A 23663-nucleotide genomic window follows, 5' to 3' on the forward strand; every position below is an offset into this window, starting at 1 on the left:
AGAAATGGGCTTCACACATTCTACCCATGTCGGGAATCGAACCCGGGTCTTACGAACGCTTTAACCACTAGGCTACCCGACTGCCCCTGGGTACACACAGAGTCAACATGGATGTCGTTGTTGCTGGTGGAGCTTGTTGCAGCCAACAAGGTGGTGCTTGAGGCTAACTTGGACCCGGCATCACCTCCTTGAAGCGACAGGAGGCGCGGCAGGTACATGGCATTAGGTAGTGAGTGTTGTTAACAATGATTTTACTTGATATCTAGCTGCACTTATCATAAAAACTTGGTAAGAAAGCGAACACGTTTTGTATCTTATTTATTACTCATCCTTTTTCAAGTTTTGGTAACAAAAACATCATTTTTTACATTCTCTATATGGGAAGCAAAATGCAAGTTCTTGGTAAGTGGCATGACAGATTAACTATTGTCATATAAAAAATCAGTTGTTATTTAACTTTTTTCAAACCATTTGACTGATCGTCCAGCAATCTACCGGACTTCAATGGTTGCTTGATGAAGCAGAAGAATGGGGACACTGAGGATAATCTTGGACCTGAAATAGCGGCATCATTTCTTGAGAAGACGCATCAGGAAATGACAAATATCGTGAAACCTGCACGAAAGCAAACAAACGAGAGAATGTTGTGACTCTGCTCAGAGAAGGTCTTCGGTGTCATTGGTATAAATATAATAATATTCCTATCCAAATAACACGTACAGTTTATATTCATGAGTGAATTGTATTTTGGGAGTGACGTATAAGGGGTTATATCACGCTCCAAGTCTTCAACTTGTTAAACCATTATTGGAGTTTATCCCTTTGTACCTGACCTGACCTTCCGCTCTCCAGGCAGATGCTCTACCACTAGACCACGGAGGCTGCCGTTGACGACAAGGTCATGCATGAGGGGGGAACTTGGTGCTCTTGGAGGCGCAACATCAGTGGGAAGACAGACGGACAGTAATCCCCTAAAAAACGTCACTGAAGGCCGCACGGCAAGAGTGCAGCGAGTTGCAGAATGATGAGATGCAGCGCATTACGAAAGGAAATTATGGATAATATGAAAATAAGACCAAGATTGAGGTCAGCACCCATTGAAGAACAGAGAGTGGACTATTTTGAAACATCTCTCTTGAAACATGGTTAAAGAATTTAATATTCTCTATCCTGACTGACATCAGACAAAAATAAGGATGGACTTTGCATGTAACCATGGTAACTGGGGCTCTTTTCATTGTTCATCAAATAACAAAGAGTGAGACTTTACACATCGGCAAATAATACTCAACCTTGATAGGGAGTATCCAGTCGGGTCGGAATGGTCCAGGTGTGACACTGGCGAGGTACAGCGACATTTGCAGAACTAACACAGTAGCTGTTTATAAATAAAGTTTTAATTACATTTTTAATAATCTATATTAATGTTCTTATAGTTCTTCCTCACGTGGCAGCCATATTGAAAATCAGATTAGAACCTCTTAAACAAATTGGGTGTCATTATTGGTGGGAACAAGATGATGATGTACAAACAGGTCATGACATGACACGAGCTCACTTGTCTTCAGTCAGCTGAGCCTAACAAAACCCAGGCCAAGAGGTACACTGTACACAAGACATAAGCAGCTAGACGTGTTTGTTCTATACAACACCATCCAAACTTTGTTCTCCACCAGAGCGAACATCATACAGTTAACTAGTTATAACAAACACGCTCATAACGAACTCACCGACAGAGCGAACATCATACAGTTAACTACGGTTATAACAAACACGCTTATAACGAACTCACCGATAGAGCAAACATATTTTTTAGTCCCGATCATTTGTTGCATATATGCTGTATGTATGCTTATAACGAACTATGGTTATTACGAACTAAAATCAGTGGTCCCTTCGAGTTTGTTATAACCGTATTTTACTGTATACCACTTCTGGTTCGTTATAACATTTATTTGCTGTATACAACTTGGTTATATCCAGATCTGGTTGTATGTATGTAAGGTAACCATGGTACCACCTGTGAAGACTAGATATGTGTGCTGCTCAGTGTGCTATGCACCAAAAGACGTTAAAAGATGGTACTTGTTGTTACCCTGTCTGGCGCTCGGCATTAAGGGGCTAAAACAAGGACTGGTCGACTTGGAGTCAGTATGCTGTGTCTGAGTTGGGTATTCATGTTAAACTGCAGCATGGTATCTCAGTGAACTAGCACTATAAATCGGCATAAGTCCGGACTAGCACAAGCAGCAACACAAACACATACACGTCGCTATATAAGTGCAATAATCTTGGACGCGATGTTAAACGCCATTTCACCTCACAGTGTGCTATGCCATGAAATAGTGAGCTACAATACCCTACAGAGGGAGTGAGGCAAACATATACCACTTCTTGTTTGTTATAACATTTATTTGCTGTATACAACTTTGTTATATCCAGGTCTGATTGTATATTGTATGTATCAAGGTAACCATGGTACCACTTGTGCAGACTAGATATGCGAGCTGCTCAGTGTGCTATGCCATGAAATAGTGAGCTACATTACCCTACAGGGTGAGAGAGGCAACTAGGGCTTCAGGGAGGTCTTCATGGGTCTTCATGGGTCTTCATGGGTCTTCATGGGTTTTCATGGGTCTTCGTGCAGTACTGATGTCAAATATGACGGACACCAAGAGCTGGTTTGACAGAGCAGAGAGACGTAGGGCATCTACCTCGGCTGCCCGGTGCCCAGATTAAGATGCAAAGCACTGGTGACATGAATCATGTCTATGACCAAATCAGTGAGTCCATATTTTGAGGTGTGTACCCACATGCATCAAGTCCTTCAACATGGCGGCTTCAGCTTGTTCTTCAAGTACTGCATCACCTGATGCATCAGCTCGCGTCTGTCTCCGTCGCGCCAAACCATCTCCAGCGTCACCTCCGGATGCCCAGCCGGCTTCTTCAAGTTCACGTCACACTTAAGGATATACCGCTTCTTGCCCGACTTTGCCAGATCTGGAGGGGTTGGTTTCTTCACATCTGCCACATTACTTGTGTCATCAGGTTTGGATTTCATCGAGCCATCAGGTCCTGATCTGTTTATATCACAATCTTGTGATTTGCTGTTATCAACTAATTCAGTTTCAATGTTTTTCACAACAATTTCTGTGTCTTCCATAACTTTGATCCTTTTGCTTTCACCTGATTCTTCCAGCAGAGTTTCCGGTGCTTTCCTCTTCCTCTGTTCAGAATCATCCACACTACCGTCCACATCCATGTCACCGCTGACATTGAGAGAGCCACTATCATCACCTCCCTTAACCTCTAACCCAGAGTCGCCTCCCTTGACTTCCAACCCCGATTCGTCTCCCTTCACCTCCAACCCAGAGTCGTCTCCCTTCACCTCCAACCCGGAGTCATCTCCCTTCACCTCCAAGCCAGAGTTGTCTCCCTTCACCTCCAAGCCGGAATTGTCTCCCTTCACCTCCAAGCCAGAGTCATCTCCCTTCACCTCCAACCCGGAGTTATCTCCCTTCCCACTCTCCTTCAACTCTTCACCAAGCTTGTCTGTCACGACAGAGGTATCGTCCGTGATGCCGGTAGAGATGTCTGCCCCTTCTCGCAGCTTCTGTCGACGTTTCCGTCTCTGGTTGGACCAGGTGTTGTCGTATGCTACCACTGCAAGGCTGGAGAAGCCCTTGTGACATTTCTTCTCCCTGTGCTGAATCTGTTCGAACAGCATCAAGTTTACTTTAGCGATATTATTAACTGCTCGAAATGCAATCATTAATCAAAATAAGTAAGTGAGTATGGTTTAACACCGTTTTAGCAATATTCCAGCAATATAACGGCGGAGGACACCAGAAATGGGCTTCACACATTGTACCCATGTCGGGAATCAAACTGGGTCTTCGGCATTACGAGCTAACACTTTAACCACTAGGCTACCCGACCGCCCCTACAGACCATTGGAGGCATTATGAGTTAAGGTGGACTACATAACTGTAATCATGTCATGCAAACAGTGATCCCTCAAAATCGCCCCAAAATAAGTAAGCATAAACATCAACATTGTATACGCCATATATCAACCACATTATATCACTACTAAAGTAACGGTTTTCATATTTAAGCGACAAGATCACATCATCATGATAAGAAGATCATAATATTTGATGCAATCATTACCCATCTCTCGTATCACTTTTCTAGCACATAACGTCTCTTGCTCACGACCTTGAACTCAGCTCACATGAAAATGCCACTTCTAAATATGATGTTCACTCAGAGCCATGTTCCAAAAGACACCTTTGTCTTTGCCTCAACATACAGCAACCCAGAAGACTAAATATGAACTTTAAGCAGGAAAAGATGTTTTTTCAGATCCTTGATACACAGATTTACAGATCCTACATTTCAGATCCTTGATTTGCATATCCTACATTTTCAGATCCTTGATTTAAAAATCCTACATTTTCAGATCCTTGATTTACAGATCCTAGATTTTCAGATCCTTGATTTACAGATCCTACATTTTCAGATCCTTGATTTACAGATCCCACATTTCAGATCCTTGATTTACAGATCCTACATTTTCAGATACTTGATTTACAGATCCTACATTTTCAGATCCTTGATTTACAGATCCTACATTTTCAGATCCTTGATTTTCAGATCCTACATTTTCAGATCCTAGATTTTAAGATCCTACATTTTCAGATCCTAGATTTTAAGATCCTTGACTTACAGATCCTAGGTTGACATGATGCATAGTCACCTGCAGTTCATTGAGTAGAGTCTTGATATGCTGTGTCAGATTTTGCACATCGTAGATGGAGCCACCAGCTGCGAACGGCACGATGTATGACAGAGGGGGCTTCTCATTCTTGGAGGATTGGAAGGCGGACTTCTGTAACAACAACCAATGACAGCTGACCAGGCCAGTCTCTGTGGTCCCCCTACACAAACAGGCTTCACACCTCCCTCATTACACTCCCCAAGACAGCTGACCAGCCCTGTCTCTGTGGTCCACCTACACAAACAGGCTTCACACCTCCCTCATTACGCTCCCCAAGACAGCTGACCAGGCCAGTCTCTGTGGTCCACCTACACAAACAGGCTTCACACCTCCCTCATTACACTCCCCAAGACAGCTGACCAGGCCAGTCTCTGTGGTCCCCCTACACAAACAGGCTTCACACCTCCCTCATTACTCTCCCCACGACAGCTGATCAGGCCAGTCTCTGTGGTCCCCCTACATAAACAGGCTTCACACCTCCCTCATTACAGTGTGAGTGAGTGAGTGAGTGAGGTTTTATGCCGCTTTTAATGTATTCCAGCAATATCACGGTGGGGGACACCAGAAATGGGCTTCACCCATGTAGGAAATCAAACCCGGGTTTTCAGCGTGATGAGTGAATGCTTTAAGCACTTGACTACCCCACTGCCCCTTAGGATCCAGAGACACCTGGGAAGTCAGCATGTCACAAAGCTTCAAGCATGCAGAGTATAACACAAGGGGCAGGCATGGGGTGCTGGGACCTGTTCTGCCCTGGAATCCCCACAGGGAGACAAGCAGGGGGTACTGGGGACCTGTTCTGCCCTGGAATCCCTACAGGGAGACAAGCATGTGGTACTGGGGACCTATTCTGCCCTGGGATCATCACAGGGAGAAAAGCATGGGGTGCTGGGAACCTGTTCTGCCCTGGAATCACCACGGGCAGACAAGCAGAGGGTGCTGGAAACCTATTCTGCCCTGGAATCCCCACAGGGAGACAAGCATGCCTTAGAATCGCTAAGCAGCACTTACTGGGAACACAACACTTTCATCGAACGACCAGGCGATGCCCCACCGCATTGTCTTGCCCTGACAAAACTCTGTAGTGGCATATTTAGGAACCTGTAATTGAAACAGCTACAATTACTGATTGATTAATGTGCATTCTGACAAAAAACATGGACACCCACCTGTACCCCCTCCACCAATCAACACCCACCAGTAGCCCCCTCCCATCAATCACCATACACCTGTGCCCCCTCCACCAATCAACACCCACCTGTACCCCCTCCCATCAATCACCATCCATCTGTGACCCCTCCACCAATCAACATCCACCTGTACCCCCTCCCATCAATCACCATCCACCTGTACCCCCTCCACCAATCAACACCCACCAGTAGCCCCCTCCCATCAATCACCATACACCTGTGCCCCCTCCACCAATCAACACCCACCTGTACCCCCTCCCATCAATCACCATCCATCTGTGACCCCTCCACCAATCAACATCCACCTGTACCCCCTCCCATCAATCACCATCCACCTGTGACCCCTCCACCAATCAACACCCACCAGTAGCCCCCTCCCATCAATCGCCATACACCTGTACCACACCCACCAATCAACACCCACCAGTAGCCCCCTCCCATCAATCACCATACACCTGTACCCCCTCCCATCAATCACCATCCACCTGTACCCCCTCCCACCAATCAACACCCACCTGTACCCCTCCCATCAATCAACATCCACCTGTACCCCCTCCCACCAAGTAAGACCCACCTGTACCCCCTCCCATCAATCAACACCCACCTGTACCCCCTCCATCAATCAACATCTAAAATCACAGGAAATTCCTTTCCCACCAATCAACACTCACCCACCTGTAGTTTGCGAAGCTCCTCCTTCAGGGGAGGTATGCTGGTTTTCTTGCCCAGCATTGATGTGTACACTCTGCAACAAGTCATCATCAAGTGAGGCCACATAACAGGTATTCATGTCATGGTTCCCTCTGTCTCCCCGAGGCAAGGGAGTTAACTGACTTAAATAGTCCAGTTTCCCCCCTTGCTCAACTTGGCTGGAATTCCTGGGGTCGACCGTAGCACCACCAGTGGCTATTACGAGTTATGTCCCTTCTAAGCCTCTGCTATGGACCGGGTCTTTCATCGCGAAGCGCATCAAATCATGAGAGCAAATCCATAAAAAACATGAAAAGACTTGGAAAATATCTGTTAAGTTGGCAGTGAATATGCTTTGGAAATCATGCAATCGACCAAAATCTGCACGACAGTTCACTCACCAGATATTAAATACTTGCGCGATTTTGATTGGACTATGCACAGACTTGTTAGTCCAGCCAAAATGTAACTCCATAATACCAGCCTAGTTCGGCAAGGTTGGAAACTGGACTTTTATAGTCAGTTAACTGTCTTGCCTCGGGAAGATGGGTTCCCTCACAAACAAAGCAGTCAGATAACATGTCCACAATCTTTCTTCCACCATGACCGCAAGCAGAAAAAATCAAATTCTTAAGTAGCTTACATCATTGCATTAAACACCAGGGCAAAATACCTTCAATTTAATAACATAAGGACATTAATTTATTTATTTCCAAATTGAAAAAAATCTTTTTTAGCAATATTTAAACATAATCACTTTGTTAAAAATCTGTAATAAATGAATCTAGTTAACACTAAATAAGATTGGTAACAATAGGGTATGACATTCCCCTAAGAATGACCCACCTTACTCTGGTCCTCAGAGCTGCTGAGTCAGCAATCAGCTGTTTGACAAACATCACCTCCCCTCCGGGGGCGATACTCTCCTTGGGGCTGGCGGTGCTGACGGAGCAGGGCTCACTCCGCTCCACGCTGCGGGATGTCGACACTGCCTGTGCTTCCATGTGGTCCGCAAAGAAAGGCGGATTACACATGCAGAATTCGTACGTCACGTTTGAATCCTCGTCCAGCAGTGCCCCAGTCAGCAAGGCATCTTCTGTCACTTTCTTAACTGTAACCAAGGTAACCAAGGTAACCAGTGGTAAACATTCATTCACTTGCAGTTAACAATTTAATGGTAAATTATGGTTTAAATAAAATATGTGGATGAACAAATAAACAATGTATCCAAATGTGGTAGAGTCGTTTAATTTTACGTTAGCTGTGTCAAAGATAGAGATAAACTTGGTCAAAAGTCCAATAACCAGGGACTAGTGAAAATGTAGAGGGACAAGTTGTTTTCATTCAAAATCTAGTAATGCTACACAGACCACTACTCCAACTGTGCTGTGAGCTGGAGATGACCAATGGTGTCTACCACTGCTGGATACAAATGTAAACTGGAGTTTCTTTTCACATTTTTAAATAAATAATGTTTGTTTGATTCATTGATTGTTGTTCAACGCCACATTCTGCGACCTTGATAGAGGTCTGTAAATAATTGAGTCTGGACCAGACAAACCAGTGATTGACATAATGAGCATCGATCCACACAATTGGGATACAATGAAATGCATTAACCAAGTCAGTGAGTCTGACCACCCGATCCCTTTATTCGCCTCGTACAACAAACATAATAGCCTTTTACAAGATAAATAATGACATATATAATGAATAATGTTTGTATTTTGTTTAACGTGGCACCCAGCAATATTCCAGCTATATGCCGGCGGTCTGGTAATAGTGGAGCCTTGACCAGACAGAGACTGACATGAGCATCAATCTTCTTGATTTGGATATGATGACATGCATCAACCAAGTCAGTGAGCCTGACCACCTGATCCCTTTTGTCATCTGCTACGACAAACATGGGGCAAGGGCTTCGCACATTGTACCATGTGAGGAATCAAACCTGGGTCGTTGGCGTGATTTCAAGTGAACACTTGAACATCTTTGCTACCCCACTACCCCTATCTTATACAGAACTGACATTAAATACAGATACAGAATCATTCTTTGTTCAATTAAACTAGCAGCAGTTCATAAGCCATGTTAACACTAGGAAGACACAGAGGGACAAACCTGTTATTGCTGAAGTCAAGTTATTTTTCTCAACATTTTTCCTGGCATAGAAGACATTTTGTGCATCAATATCTGTCGCCAAGAAGGACCACTTGTTCATCTTGTTGCCAAGCAACGGATAAACACAAGATGAACCGGTGCCTGAAAAGGAAAACATTATCATTATCATTATCCTTGAACACATTATCAAGTTTGGCCAGACAGTAGAGGTTTCAAGGGAATACAATATGTTTGTGATGCAAACTTAATTCCTCTTATATTAGCTAGGCACCTAGTCTGTCTTACAGACCCTGATACAAATATAAATCAAATACAGCCCATGCAAGTCTAATGTTTGGCAATCTGAAAATGAAGAGAATCACTGGGCTCCCTTTTTATTATATTTTTATTAAGACAACTGAGCAACTGTTTTTTCTGTGTGATATGTTCATTTCAGAGACTAGATGTTAGTCTACTAGGCACCAGATGTGTATAGTTATATGACACTGGCTGGTGTCGAGCTCCGCAAAGGGTTAAAAACTATAGATGTCTCCTGACCACACCTTACTGACAAGCTGACACTTGTGTTTCAAAACAAGACCCTTCTAGATCCGGACAGTTTCTGTGAAGTTCACTGGAGTAATCATTACTTATCCACACAAAATACATCTCTAGAAATGAATATAGATAAGGGGAGACAACTTTCTGCTTTGAGTACATTACCTCCCTTGAAACACTGCAGCACTTGAATTATCAAGCTCGACAACAATGCACACATCAGGCAGTAGTTTATACATTGCTGCCACAAACCTATCACAAGACATTTCATCTTGTCAGCTTTTACTGTGTGAATATATGTTTTAAGAAACCAAAACATCGCTGATTTACAGTTTTGCTCTTTTCTTGAACATTACCATTTGATTATACTTTCCTTGTTTCATTTGTGACTTGTATCTCTATACTACACGTTTTTATGTGTAAACATAAGAACGCTACACGATAAAAAATGAAAATCGAAATATGGTTTATTTCACAATATCATGACGTCATTTCTGGAGATTTGAACATGCCCTTGCAACTTGCTGACGTAAATTGGACGACGTTATTTTTGAGAGGGAAGTCTCTTCAGAGTTGTTCCCCATAGATGTAGCTGGACAGGGCACCTCATGGTTTATTCTCCCTGCAGTGTTGCATTGTACATTTATTTCTTAAACAAACAAGACTGACACTTGCTTTAAGATCCACATATGGAAAGTGAAATTGCTCCCATCTGGACACAAACATAGGGAATAACTGAGTATGGTTTTAAACAGGAGTTCAGTCAAATCTCGGACTGTCAGCTGACATTCCTAGAAACATCATCAGCGGCAATCTAATTCAAAGCCACAATGATAGGTTGCTAGTGTGCCCAAGGGATGCACAGCAAATTGTTTAATCATCTAAATAAAGTATGCAGCACAAATATCTCCAAAACAATTTCTTACCAATGTCTATTCCTCTAACACCAGATTTCTTCCTTCCAATGATATCTTCAACCCACAACAGGTAATTGAGTCTCAATGGGATAGTTGGGACCAGCCGGTCCTGGGGCAACTCCACATCTAGGCCAAAGTCTTCCTTCATCAAAGTCTTGGTGAGAACTCGCAAATCTTCTGGGTTCTTGAAGTCCAAGAACACCTTGCCTGCCGTGTCCGTTACGACATGGCTGCTAAACTCGGGGTACTTGCTGGCCAGGAGTTGGAAGTTTGGCTTCTGGTGTCTGTAGGGGTTCCGAGGGTGCATGTATTTGTTGAGAGACATCTGTGAAATGTGACAAGAAGCATCTGTAGTAAACTTTTCAGGCTTTCAAACCTGGAATATACAACTTAAGTACTAATACAGTCCATGTCTACAAACCCGAGCTTGGCTGTTATCATCAACTTCAGGAGATTTATGTTTGTTTGTTTGTTTGTTGTTTAACGCCGCACTCAGCAATATTCCAGCTATATGACGGCGGTCTGTAAAATAATCGAGTCTGGACCAGACAATCCAGTGATTGACAACATCATGAGCATCGATCAACGCAATTGGGATCAATGACATGTATCAACAAAGTCAGCAAGTCTGACCACCCGATCCCGTTAGTCGCCTTTTACGACAAGCATAGTCACCTTTTACGGCAAGTATGGGTTGCTGAAAACCTATTCTACCCCGGAATCTTCACGGGTCTCAGGAGATTTCTGAGTCATTATCACGGACTATTATTAGCTGAGTCTACTTGGCAGAAATTTCCTTTACTCAGCTTTGAAATTGAAGCTAAAGTTACAGACATTTGATATTCTTGTTGTTTCTGAACATGTTTTTATGTATCAAGTTAGACATCACTAACTTACACACACAGAGAGAGAGAGAGAGAGAGAGAGAGAGAGAGAGAGAGAGAGAGAGAGAGAGAGAGATGGAGAGAGGGAGAGGGAGAAGATGGTTTTATGCTGCTTTCAGGCTTTTTATGGGCATGAGGAGCAAACACTTTAACCACCAGGCCATGCCTCTGCCCCCAGTAACTTGAAACTGTTTTGAGATGACAATAACTATGTTCACTTGATCATGTTGCAATAAATTAATTACATTAATAAAAATGTGTATAACATACAATTCAATGATACATTGTCTCTGAACAGCAGTCAGGAAGTCCAATCAAAATCTGCTTCACATTTTATCCATTGCCCTGAATAGCAGATTCCCCAAATTGGTTTGTTGTTTAACGCCGCACTCAGCAATATTCCAGCTATATGACGGCAGTCTGTAAATAATCAAGTCTTGACCAGACAATCTGGTGATTAATATCATGAGCATCGATCCACGCAATTGGGATGGGGGACATGCATCAACCGAGTCAGCGAGCCTGACCACCCGATACCGTCAGTCGCCTTTTACGACAAGCGTAGTCATCTTTTACAGCAAGCATGGGTTGCTGAAGGCCTATTGTACCCCGGAATCTTCATGGGTCCAATTAAAGGCCCCTGCTGATCTTTGGCCCTCAGTGACGGTCAGCTGCCCCCCTGGATTTATTTATAGAAAAAAGTTTTATTTGAATCATGAAAATACATGTTGGGGACAAGTGATACTTGTACAAATATTTGCCCAATGCAGATATTTGCATTCGGTCCCTGTTGTCTATCAGGGAATAAATCAATAACAATGGCAACAGTTGAGTTATTCACTCAATAATTGTTTGTAATAATGTTTTACATACATGGTTGGAAAACGAAAACAAAATTGAGGACGCACAAACTAATCTTACCTTCAAGGCCTAGTCATTTGACAACTGTTGAAAACCAAAGGAAAACGTATATAAAAGCTGATGAAATATAGAGTTTATGGTGCAATCACTACTAATAAGTTGGGTCTCGATAACACGTTTACTGAACGTTTCAACTCATTCAAAGAAACATGTGTGAGCCGCCATTAGATTTCAGTGACATCACTTCCTACGTGCGAAACGCATCACTTCCGGCAGCGTGAGGACATGCGCAATATAAACTTCAAATTGGAAGGGGATAATACGTGTTCTTGCTCTTCAAGTTCGTAAAATTTCGATTATCTGTGTTGGTTGGAGGAAATTACTTTCTCTGACACATCTCAGGTAAAAAGCCCTATTCATATTTGTACCTTTTTTTTGAAATCACATGAGTATCACGCGTGTTAGAAGGACTTTTCATTGACAGTTGCTGTCACTTGACTGATAACATGGCGGTCAGATGAAAGAGAGCATGCAAAAATTATCATTCATAATTATTTGACGGTTTCAATGTATTTGATAATGGTAACCTGTTGTTTTCTCTTACAGTTGGAAACATATGTAGTAGCGCTCGTTTCATGTACATAAAATATGCGCACGCAATGATGTCATCGGCATAAAACGATCGATTTGCTTCCTCATTTTAATTCCAGACAAGTCACACGCAGATATATTCCAGAATCGATTCACCATTACGTCAATACACAACATACTGTTGCATGCGGATATTTGTCGCAATTGACAGGCGAATCAAGTGCTGCTGGTAAAATTAGCTGATCACTTCTGAGTAAATGGGAAAACAGAACCAAAATAGGTCACTAAGACGAAAATTATAATACATGGCAGTTTTCAATGACATCAGCTGTGCTAATCGTGCTGGATGAGTACTGTTACTTCATCATGTCCAAAGGTAGAATGCCATTCAGCCAATTTTATTTTCAATTTGAAAATATTCACGGAAGGAAATATATATTAGTGAAAGGCTTATGACATATGCCAATATATTATGCCATACAAGAACAAAAGACAGACATGTCCTCAGAAGTAGGCGGTAAGATAAGTTTTTATGTATGCAACTGTAAAACCATATTGTGCATGTGTATTGAAAAGAGATGATGTTAACTGCTTATGTATTGTCAGCTCCATGATAATAATAATGTTGTGATGTTGGCAATAATAAAGATAAGCCTTCCAAATAAATTTTCATTTCGAGTTTTGGGATTGTTTGGATAGTTTCATTGTGTGCTTAGCTCTTCTGTTGAATATGTCTGAGCATATTTTGTCTTGTGTCAGCTGTGATTGGTTAGCTATATCGTCTGTTAAACTCTAATAACTGTTGACTCTTCTTGTCTGAACTTTTCATTAGGCATTGTTTTCAGTAGATTGTAGTGTTATTATTGAAGTAATTATCAAACACATGAGCTGAGGTTACTTGTCTGAAATTTACAAGACTCAGGCTTTGATCTAGTGGCTAAAGTCAGCCCACCATATGTGATCATGTTTAAGTAATATATAGTCTGTATGTGGACAACCCTGTACATGTTTCATTGCCACAAAACACTGACATTTGTCATGTTTATGTATATGAGTCCAATAATAATATTCTAATCCATGCTAATATATGATAGATTATATTTTCACAGAAAATTAATGGATCTGTCATCACCATCATCAATGATGATAACCAAGATCACTTCAGCATGTTGTGCTATCCCTAGATAAAAAAATAAAATACTATGGACACTCTATTCTCAAACTCTGCTTTTTAACTGTAGTTAGTATCTTTTGATCCCAAGAAAATTCATTTTGTGCTGGCTTCAGGAACTTTGGGCCATGGGTTGATCAGCCATAGTATTGGTATTGAAGGTGTTTCTTACTTAGGTTGTGAAATCACATGAAAATATAAGATGCAATGATATTTGTTTATAATACAAGTGCCAAAGTCTTTATGCCTAATAACTGTACATATTCAATATTATTTGGGAAGAAGAAGGAGTTTTAATAGCTGATAGTGTGGAAAAGCTGTGCGATGTTCCCACACAATCCTACTCTTTTGACATGTTGAGATAAGGAATTTAGTCCAACAGTTCAAGGCATTACCCTAAGAGTAAGGCGTCAGTGAGATTGTAGAAGTTTAGCAAAATGGCTTCATGCAGTAAATTGAGATGAAAATGGAGATTAATACCTCATACTGCACTTATATAGCAAGGTGTGTGTCTGTGTGTGCACTTGCTTGCTTGTGCTAGTCCGGACTAATGCCACTTTTATTGTGTTGGCCCCACTGACATACCATGCCACAGTTTAACATGGATACAGTATACTGACTCCAAGACAACCAGCCTTGTTTTATCATGGTCCCTGTAATGCCGAGGGCCAGGCAGGGTAACACCAAGTACCATCTGTTATTAGTGTTAACATTGTTTGGCGTGACAGCTGGAGATTTTTTTTTTATTACCTCACATGGCAACAGGTAGCAATTATTGGTCAGGATGTGAGCACTGTGAAATTAACTGTTCACTGAAACTTGTGCAAGTGTGTTTTTTTATGATGAAGAGATTAGGTGATGACAATATGAATTCGATATGAAAGAGAGTGAGATCATGAAAACTTACCATATTGTTTCTGAATAAGTTCACCAATCCAACTGTTTGGTTCACATGGTCTAAATGTTATATTAGCAGGATGAGTTGAATTGTAAAGGAGCAGTCTCAGAGCTCCAAATAACTTTTTGTGCAATCAAGTTTTTACTTGACCGTTTCTATTTTTATTGGTTTATTACATTTTTCATTGGGTAACCAATATTTTTTAACTCAATCTATTCATCACTCTTTTGAGTTTTTCCCCAAATGAGTAAATATTTTGATATTCAACTTGGAAAGTATATTAGCTCATAATTGTGTTTCAGAAATTAGTTCTGTTGTATGCATGCTGAAAAAGCTTGTTGTATGCATGCTGAAAAAGCTTGTTGTATGCATGCTGAAAAAGCTTGTTCGGATTTTTACGCGTGCTGTTTTTATACATTTGAGTTTTCATTTTAACACATGCATTTCTGTATGCAACTTAATTGAAACTAATTGGGTTTTAATTATTATGGAGGGGTGTGTGTGTGGGGGGGGGGGTATTTTACGCAAATGCGCAGCTTATCTGTAGCTCTGCAGTCAGCTTATGATCAGTTGTATAGTGCATGTACATTGCACATGTGATAGAAGGGTTGGGCTTTACTTAGGTTTATTCTGGTGCTTATGAGTATTATTAAGTCAGTGGAAGTGAAAATACAGAAACGCATGCATTAAATGAAAACCTCAAATGTATAAAAACAATTTGCATAAATACCCAATGAAGCTTTTTCAGCATGCGTTCAAAGGAGCTAATTTCCTAAGCACAATTACGAGCTAATTTACTCTCTGAGTGTAGCTGATATATAATTAGAACAGTTATATACAACATTATTTCCTCTTTTTCAAAGCTTAAAATGTTCCCTAATTTGGGAAAAAAACACTAGAGTGATGAATAGATGAGTGAAAAAATATTGATTGCCAAATGAAAAATGTAATAACCCAATTAAAATAAAACCCCTAGAGTAAAAACTCAATTGCTCAAATAGTTATGTGGAGCTCTGACTTCATGATACATGTCTATAGTATGTAGCCAGTTTGCTGGGTAACAGCTCCTTGACCCCTGTAGCCCCACCCACCAGGGTTTAATGGTCAGTGAGATTGGCCCTCAGGCAGGGGGACTGTAACAAGGCGTTGTTAGTATTGTATCAGTCATTGAAATAATGAGCTTGATCGTATTAGATGTGACTAGTCAAGTGCATAAACCTGTCAATCATCTCAACAAATGCTCAATGGAAACGAAAACACAGAACCAATATAAAAATAGTTTTGTTGGTTAAATTTGAGAAGGTACTTTGGAACAAAAGCAGTTTTGTTTGTATGGTTTGAATAGTCTTTGTCATGATTGTAGTATATCTATATGGAGTATGTGGATTGATATGGAGTCTAGACTATAGAAAGGCTTGCTGTTCAGTACGTGTTTTGGAGTATTTAAACTGCTTAAGTGTCCTTTTCACAGCTGCCAGTGCTTAAGTGGATAGAAAGCTGTTTAGCAGACTAAGGTTTGTGATAATTGGTTGACTTGTGTCCCTACAGAATGATCTACACATTATCAGTGACATAATCTCAGGTTGCAAGTACTGATGTTAGTAGAGTTAGTCATGTTTATCTATTGAGTAGTTTTTCTTCACGTTTTCCTAGTTGGTCAATGTGACCATTGATAATTTTAGAATGAATTATGGTTATCAAGTAAACTCATCCAAACATGTACATGTATGTACAAAACCCTAAATGAGTTGATACCTTCCCTGCCTGTATGTGTTGGTGCATTTAGCCACTGTTAATGTGAAACATGTAACATGCACATGTTTATTATTTTGGACATACTGTCTAATTTTGGATGAGACCATATTTCACAAGTGTCATTGGTGTAAGTGCAGTTATGGGCTATTCAGAGTTTTCTCCCTTTACTGCTAGGAACTGCTGGTCACAGGTTCAAATCCAGGATTTGCCATGTGATCCTTGCTTTGTTAACCCCATCACTTGTTCATGGTGACGTCCACCACAGCCACCTCCGTAACTTTGTGTTTTCCTGTCTCCCGAAGCTGACCCATTGGGATGTATAACTGAAGGACTGTTCAAAGCTGTGGACTGTAGGTCATGTAGTACAACAATATCAAACCCAGAATATTCACAAAGACCCGGGTTCGATTCCCGACATGGGCACAATGTGTGAAGCCGATTTCTGGTGTCCCCCGCCGTGATGTTGCTGGAATATTGCTAAAAGCGGCGTAAAACCATACTCACTCACTCACTCATGTAATACAACAATATGAAACCAGAATATTCACAAAGTAATGAAGCATAATAATTTCAGTGTTGGAAATAGGCACTGGTCCTGTAGTCCTTGCCAAACTGCCCAATAGTTAAGGTATCATAAGGATGAGTAAACATTTGCCATTTTTAAGGGTTTTGCAATATGTTATCATTATAAGGACTAGTGGACTGAAACTTAGTTTCTACCACTGAACGGTATGTTTATTTCACAGTTGATTCATGTATATGAAGACTTTACCATGTTTACTGGAATAGTTGTAATATGATAAGCCATAACAGGTTCTTGTGTTTGGATGCTAGTGTTCAGTGATTGTCATGTACCAATCCCTAGTCTGTTATGATGATTATGCTGAGTATGCCGTGTGTAAATACTGATCAGTGGCCCGGGGTCAGTGTTAGTGTGGAGGACAAGACGACAGCTGATCGGGTAGAAAGACAAACACGTGGGCAGGTACAGTTACGCTATGTGTGAGCATATAGATGTATATGCATTGCTGACTACATAGGGCTGATGGGTTAATCTGTGTGGGACAGTGTTAACCCCTGTCAGGTCAGCATCTCCCTGGTCTTGTGACTGACACATGATGTACCATGTATCACTCAGACTATAGGGCTGATGGGTTAATCAGTGTGAGCTATCTCACTTCTCACTCCTTGAGTGATAGAAGTATTTACTTACCCGTGATGATCCAGGGTAGAATAGGTCTTCAGCAACCAATGCTTGCCATAAGAGGTAACTAATGGAATCGGGTGGTCAGGCTCGCTGACATGGTTGATGTATGTCATCAATCCCAATTGCGTGGATCGATGCTCATGTTGTCAATCACTGGATTGGCTGGTCCAGACTCGATTACTTGCAGATCGCTGTCATATAGCTGGAATATTGCTGAGTGCTGCGTTAAGTAACAAACAAACAAAACAGTTAGCATTCAGTAACGATAGGTTTAGAGATATGTTCCAAATGAATTGATCGTTGCAGTGTAACAAGTTTGGATTTCTAGGGTTTCTTGGGTTTATTTTTTATCAGTTGGAACAGACGGTGGTCGGAACCCCTTCGTAGGTATTCAAGGGGAGGGGAGGGTAGGGTCTCTGTAAGCCGTTAGCAAGTTATGATGGGAGCTATTTCTACAACAGTCACAAGATGCAGGTCAAGGGGTCACAGCAGTTGATGAATACGATCAGAGTGGCGACTGTCAGGAAATTGTCACCTGTGATCTGCAGGATTTGTGTCAGTTTGAATCATTGCTCATTTTATGGACCATTGACTTGTCTGGTCCGGTTATTAGAATGTAAAAGCCCCCTTTGATGCAATCCTTATATCATAATATTGAATAGGAATTTATTTTGACCTGCTCAGATGCCGATATTCAGCCCCAAGTCTGCAGCAAGTGTCATTAACTATTCCCAAATGGAAATGAGAATTTTCCAATTTATTTTGATATAGCTGATTTTATAGCTTTGCAGAGAATTTCTGTATTTCACTGATAACAGGACCAAAAGATAGGACGAGATTTTAATGTTTAGCTGAATATCATTGCATTCTATACAATCTCAAAATACCATGTTAAAATACCTCTGAACTTAAGAAAAAAATAATTCCGATTTGCATGCCTTTTGCCACTTAGATGAAAATGGTGGATAAATCCCAGTGCATATATTGCCCCGTATCTACACCCAATAGCATGCTCATGCTTCCACAATTTTACTCTGGTCACCTCTTTTTTTACCTCTCTTGGGAATATACAACCCATGCCGCCTGTTAGGCGCTGGTAGATTTGCATGCATATTACCATCCTAGTCAACCGTATTGCTGCACCATAGTAAAATAACATTTGACTTCCTTGAAGTGACTCCAGTGCATGTCATACTTGGTGACTAACATGTGATTGGAGGGTAGCAACGGCCGATAGAGTGGGTGGCCAACTCGCAGCTGGAATGTGGCTAATATGCTATCACACCATATTGGGGAGTCGATGCTCACGCTAGCAACCATTACTTTGTGTTTGTACTGCTAAACTATAGCTGATTCACATTGTCAAGCAGTGTCAGCTATAACTTGAACCATTTGTCCATGGCTACGGCAAGGTCATAGATTTGCTTGTGGTTTGGGTAAAGATTATTCAACAGTGGGCAGGTTTAGAACTTTACACTAGCCCCCTAGCCAAGGGCTAGTACAAATTCCTGCTGGCTAGTACAAATTCCCAAATTTCTCTTTTTTTAACATTACGGGGGCATTTTATCTTAACGGGGACTAGGAAAGCTTGAGTTTCGTTCTAACCCTGATGTGTCTCCAGGTTAGAACATATCCTTGGTAACGTGTAGGAGTAACCTATGCATGTCATAAGATGCGTCTTAATGAATCGGACTTGTAGCTTATGCAAAATGCATAGATTTGGGATAAAACAACTATTTTATAGAGATGATCCCTAGTCCCAGAAGGGGGCACAACTGGCCCAGTCGTCTAAAGCACAGCAATTCGCTGTGCAGAGTTGCATCCCTTGGGCACGCCAGAAACCTATGATTGTGGGTTCGAGTCCTGGTTCGCCCCGATTATGTTTCTAGGTTTGTCAGCACCATACCCGTGCTCGTGGGTTTCACCGAAATGGTAAACATCTGAGACCTGCATCACTTCGGGCTTTCCTCCCACATCAAGCTGACACGCCGTTATATAACTCCCAAGTCCTACTCACTCACTCACTCTAGTCTCAGACTAGCAGACTCGTGTCCATGACTAGTCCCATTGATCAGACTCGGCTACTTGGTTGATGGCAGAATATCAGCTAATGGTTTGTCTGGTCCAGACTCTTATTATAGAAACTGAAAGGATATGGCTAGAGCATTGGTGACTGTAGCATTAAACAGCCAACATCGGTCGAGGTACAATGCTTGTATTAAGAACTGACACAGTAGGGGATATAGTGAAAGAGTTTAATGCTGTTGATCGCTTGTGCGCCACGCGACTGTGTTAAGGTATATCAGTGTGACCAGGAGGTTGCAAGTGATACTGTGTTTCGTAATATTAGTAGTTCTTACCACTGCTTGATTCACTTCCTTGCCAAGCTTTATCTGTAAATCTGTACTGATAGAGACTGGTAAAACGTGGTCAGGGGGTATTCTAATGTGATATCCAGCGTTACTGTAAAAGGGTTAGAAAGTTAAATCATATTTTATTGATGATACAGATCCAGTTTTCTACAAGGAATTCATAAGCAGACTATGAACAAAGGCACCATAATTCAATATGCATAGTTGTGTCCCTTAGCTGTGCCAGGATTTGCAGGTCCTTGGTTTGAATCTCAGACTAGTGATAATGATTCTTGGTCTGTCAGAGTTATGCGTCGTGAATGTGTGTCAGTGTCTTCACTTCCTAACAGTGCGTGGACACTTTGTGAATAATGTGGCATTAGCCCACTGAAGCTATGGGAAATTTCTGTATGGCATTGGTTTCCTTGAGTTGGTGTTCAGAGATTTGTGTCCATGTTTTGCAGACATGGAATAATCCATGAGTACCTTATGAATACATACACACCAAGGGTGATAACACCTATATCGCCCTATGGAAACCTTTCAAGATCAGTATTACATCCTAGCACTAGCAAACATGACTTTTTTTCTAAAAGTAGAAATTAATAAAATATTGATTCTGAATGCATGTCAGTATGATATAACCTGGTCATGTCAGTGATCTTATTTCCTGTGTACGGCTTGTATTCTGGTGGATGTCGATACGATGCGGGGTGTCCCATTGTGGTGTGATGGCTGGATATAGAGCTGATTCTAGCCTTCAGTGTCTGGAACAAAAGAGAATGAATATCATCCAGGAACTTAGATTAGGCTGAATACTCTGTGTGTGGTCTATCATGATCATGTGATCAAGTACACGCTATTGATATAACACGGTATTTGTTAACGTCAAAAGACCAAGCAAGACAGTGAATAGTTATAATTTAATAATAGCATGTTTGAAATAAGTACAGTGATTTGTATATCCTTCTCTTCTTTTTGTATTTCATCAGCCCGCTACTTTAGTAGTCACTTGTCCGAAACCAAGTCCAGTAAAATTCTGCTCAGATTTAGTAAGCTCTTAAATATCTTCTTCTTCTTTTTTAATATCATTGTCCCTGTTGGTATTTCATATCTGTCATAACGGCTGACTGAGATGGTGATTGACCGGTCACAATGGCTGGTTTGTATGGACACTCCCAGAACAGGAAGAACCTGTCTACATGCTAATTGTGTCGTTGAACCTCATGGATTGATGATACGTAAAAGGTGTCTATGCTTGTCGTAAAAGGAGACTAACAGAATTGGGTGGTCAGGCTCGCTGACTTGGTTGATGCATGTCATCAATCCCAATTGCGTGGATCGATGCTCGTGATATCAATCACTGGATTGTCTGGTCCAGATTCGATTATTTACAGACCACCGTCATATAGCTGGAATATTGCTGAGTGCAGCATTAAAAACAAACCAACAAACCAATCATGGATTGATGTTCATTCTTTTGACCACTGGTTTGTTGGGTTGTCGCAGTTAGCATGATTAGTTAGTGCCAACATCATCCAATCGGCAGACATTCAATTAATCTTCAGTAAAATACTATCCAGCTATCATGGGTTGTACTGTGTTAGGATTTCTTATGATCAGTCATGATTAGCAGTGCTGGAAATTAACCATGAAAAAATGCAGATCCTTGTCATAACCCCCGAGTTTAGAAGTTAGAGAGATTTAGAATCACACCTCAGACAAGGGCCTCAGAGGCAGTAGGGAAGCCTAGTGGTTAAAGTGTTTGCTTGTCACACCAAAGACCAAGGGTTGATTCCCCAGATGGGTACAATGTGTGAAGCCCATTTCTGGTGTCCCCTGCTGTGATATTGCTGGAATATTGCTAAAAGCAACATTAAACCTCACTCACTCACTCACTCACTCACTCACTCACTCACTGGCCTCACTCACTCACTCACTGGCCTCACTGGCCTCAGGACCACCCTTGACTTTTAACAGTGATTGAATTGAACCAGTCATGTAGCAAACGTTTTCACAATGGTGTTTGTAAAAATATTTGATATTATCTGTGCCAAAATATTTTGGTTGCTTTCTTCAGTGATGATTGGGGATGATTTTAGAAGTGACACCTGAACACTACTATTGCTGCTGCAGAACGTGTTGTTCTGCTAGCATGGCTAATGTACTTAGGCTTAGACTAACATCTAGTCTCTGAAATGAACATATTTACAGGAAAAAAAACAGCTGTTAAATTACATCTATAAAATATAATAAAAAGGAGCCCAGAGACTATCTTCATTTTCAGTACTTTTTGATACCTCTGTAATCTAGACTTGCCCACTATTATAGACTTGCATGGGCTGTATTGGATATATTTGTTTCAGGGTCTGTATGACAGACTAACTTAGGCTGTGCTGATGGTGGTACCTAAATTGCCTTCCTTTTGTTGCTGATGCTGGTTCATTATATATATCAATAGTATCAACATGTATCACAATACATTTGTCATGTGGATGTTATTTCAAGGCAGGACCATCACATGATCCACTTCAGGACAAGCTGTGCTCTCCGGGTAAACAAAGGAATTACTATTATTAATGTTTGGATGGTTTTTAAGACTGACCGACAAATAGATCCTGAAATAGGAAAACAAAAAAAATTACTTTGACACTATAAAACATTTGGGCATTGGGATTTTATCATCACTGTTTGTAAAAAATTGTAAATAATACATGTTGAGATCTATATTCTAAAAAAACCCACAAAAAACCTAATCAATTATCATCATTATCTTATGAAGTTTTTTTTTGTTTTTCATTATAACCAACTAATACAAAATAAAAGATGAAATGTCTGTTTGTCAACATTAAATCTCCTGAAAATAGAAATAGCAAGTTCGGAATTGTAGACTCAAAACGCTTTGATCATGAAAACATATATATATATACTTCAGATATATCTTCATGATTGTCCATGTTGCCAGTTGGGTGAAATATAGAATTTCTTTCTTAAAAGTCAAGTCAAAGGATCAAACTGAGATCCAGCTCGAAGAAAATCGGGCAGAAATTCAGTTCTCATCTAAGGTTGGCTTTCATCACAACCCTGTAAATGAAGAATTTAATACGGGATGAAGTTGATTGTGTATTGTATCTTTGAGTGAACTGCAATGCATCAGTGACTCCCATTGGTTGGCCTTGACACTGAACCGCCTCCGTGGTCTAATGGTAGAGCGTCCGCCTGGAGTGCGAAGGTCCGGGGTTCGATCCCCGACCTCGTCATACCAAAAGACGTTAAAAGATGGTACTTGTTGTTACCCTGTCTGGCGCTCGGCATTAAGGGGCTAAAACAAGGACTGGTCGGCTCGGAGTCAGTATGCTGTGTCTGAGTGGGGTATTCATGTTAAACTGCGGCATGGTATCTCAGTGAGCTAGCACTGTAAATCGGAATTAGTCCGGACTAGTACAAGCATCCACACACACACACACACACACACACACACACACACACACACACACACACACACACACACACACACACACACACACACACACACACACATGCATGTCGCTATGTAAGTGCAATAATCTTGGAGGCGACGATAAACCCCATTTCACCTCACCTGGATACTGTAGTAAAATTGGCATTACGTAACTGCTGTCCTCGGTGATGTTGAGGGGAAGGGTGACCTAGTTGTCTCGGGCGCGGCTATTTCTATGACCGTGGGT

General features: G+C 41.3%; 2 protein-coding genes across 2 annotated transcripts in view; one reads left to right on the forward strand and one right to left on the reverse strand.

The window, feature by feature from the left end:
* Positions 1-2610: 2610 nt before the first annotated feature.
* On the reverse strand, positions 2611-12203 carry LOC139472515 (RNA N(6)-adenosine-methyltransferase mettl16-like). The gene is made up of 8 exons (XM_071254990.1): positions 12044-12203; positions 10248-10563; positions 8785-8925; positions 7510-7774; positions 6649-6718; positions 5795-5884; positions 4763-4894; positions 2611-3712 (listed from the first exon to the last, which is right to left on the reverse strand). Exons 2-8 carry the CDS (start codon positions 10561-10563, stop codon positions 2828-2830), a joined length of 1899 nt encoding a protein of 632 aa, XP_071111091.1. The 5' UTR covers positions 12044-12203; the 3' UTR covers positions 2611-2827.
* Positions 12204-12268: 65 nt separating this feature from the next.
* LOC139472517 (lissencephaly-1 homolog A-like) overlaps positions 12269-23663 on the forward strand; it is a 56717-nt gene continuing 45322 nt past the window's right edge. Inside the window, exon 1 of the mRNA XM_071254992.1 lies at positions 12269-12385. The gene's annotated coding sequence lies outside the window, so the exon portion shown is untranslated. The remainder of the gene's footprint in view (positions 12386-23663) is intronic.

Source organism: Haliotis cracherodii, unplaced genomic scaffold, assembly GCF_022045235.1.
Source record: "Haliotis cracherodii isolate W230 unplaced genomic scaffold, xgHalCrac1.p SCAF_24, whole genome shotgun sequence".
Lineage (NCBI taxonomy): Eukaryota > Metazoa > Mollusca > Gastropoda > Lepetellida > Haliotidae > Haliotis > Haliotis cracherodii.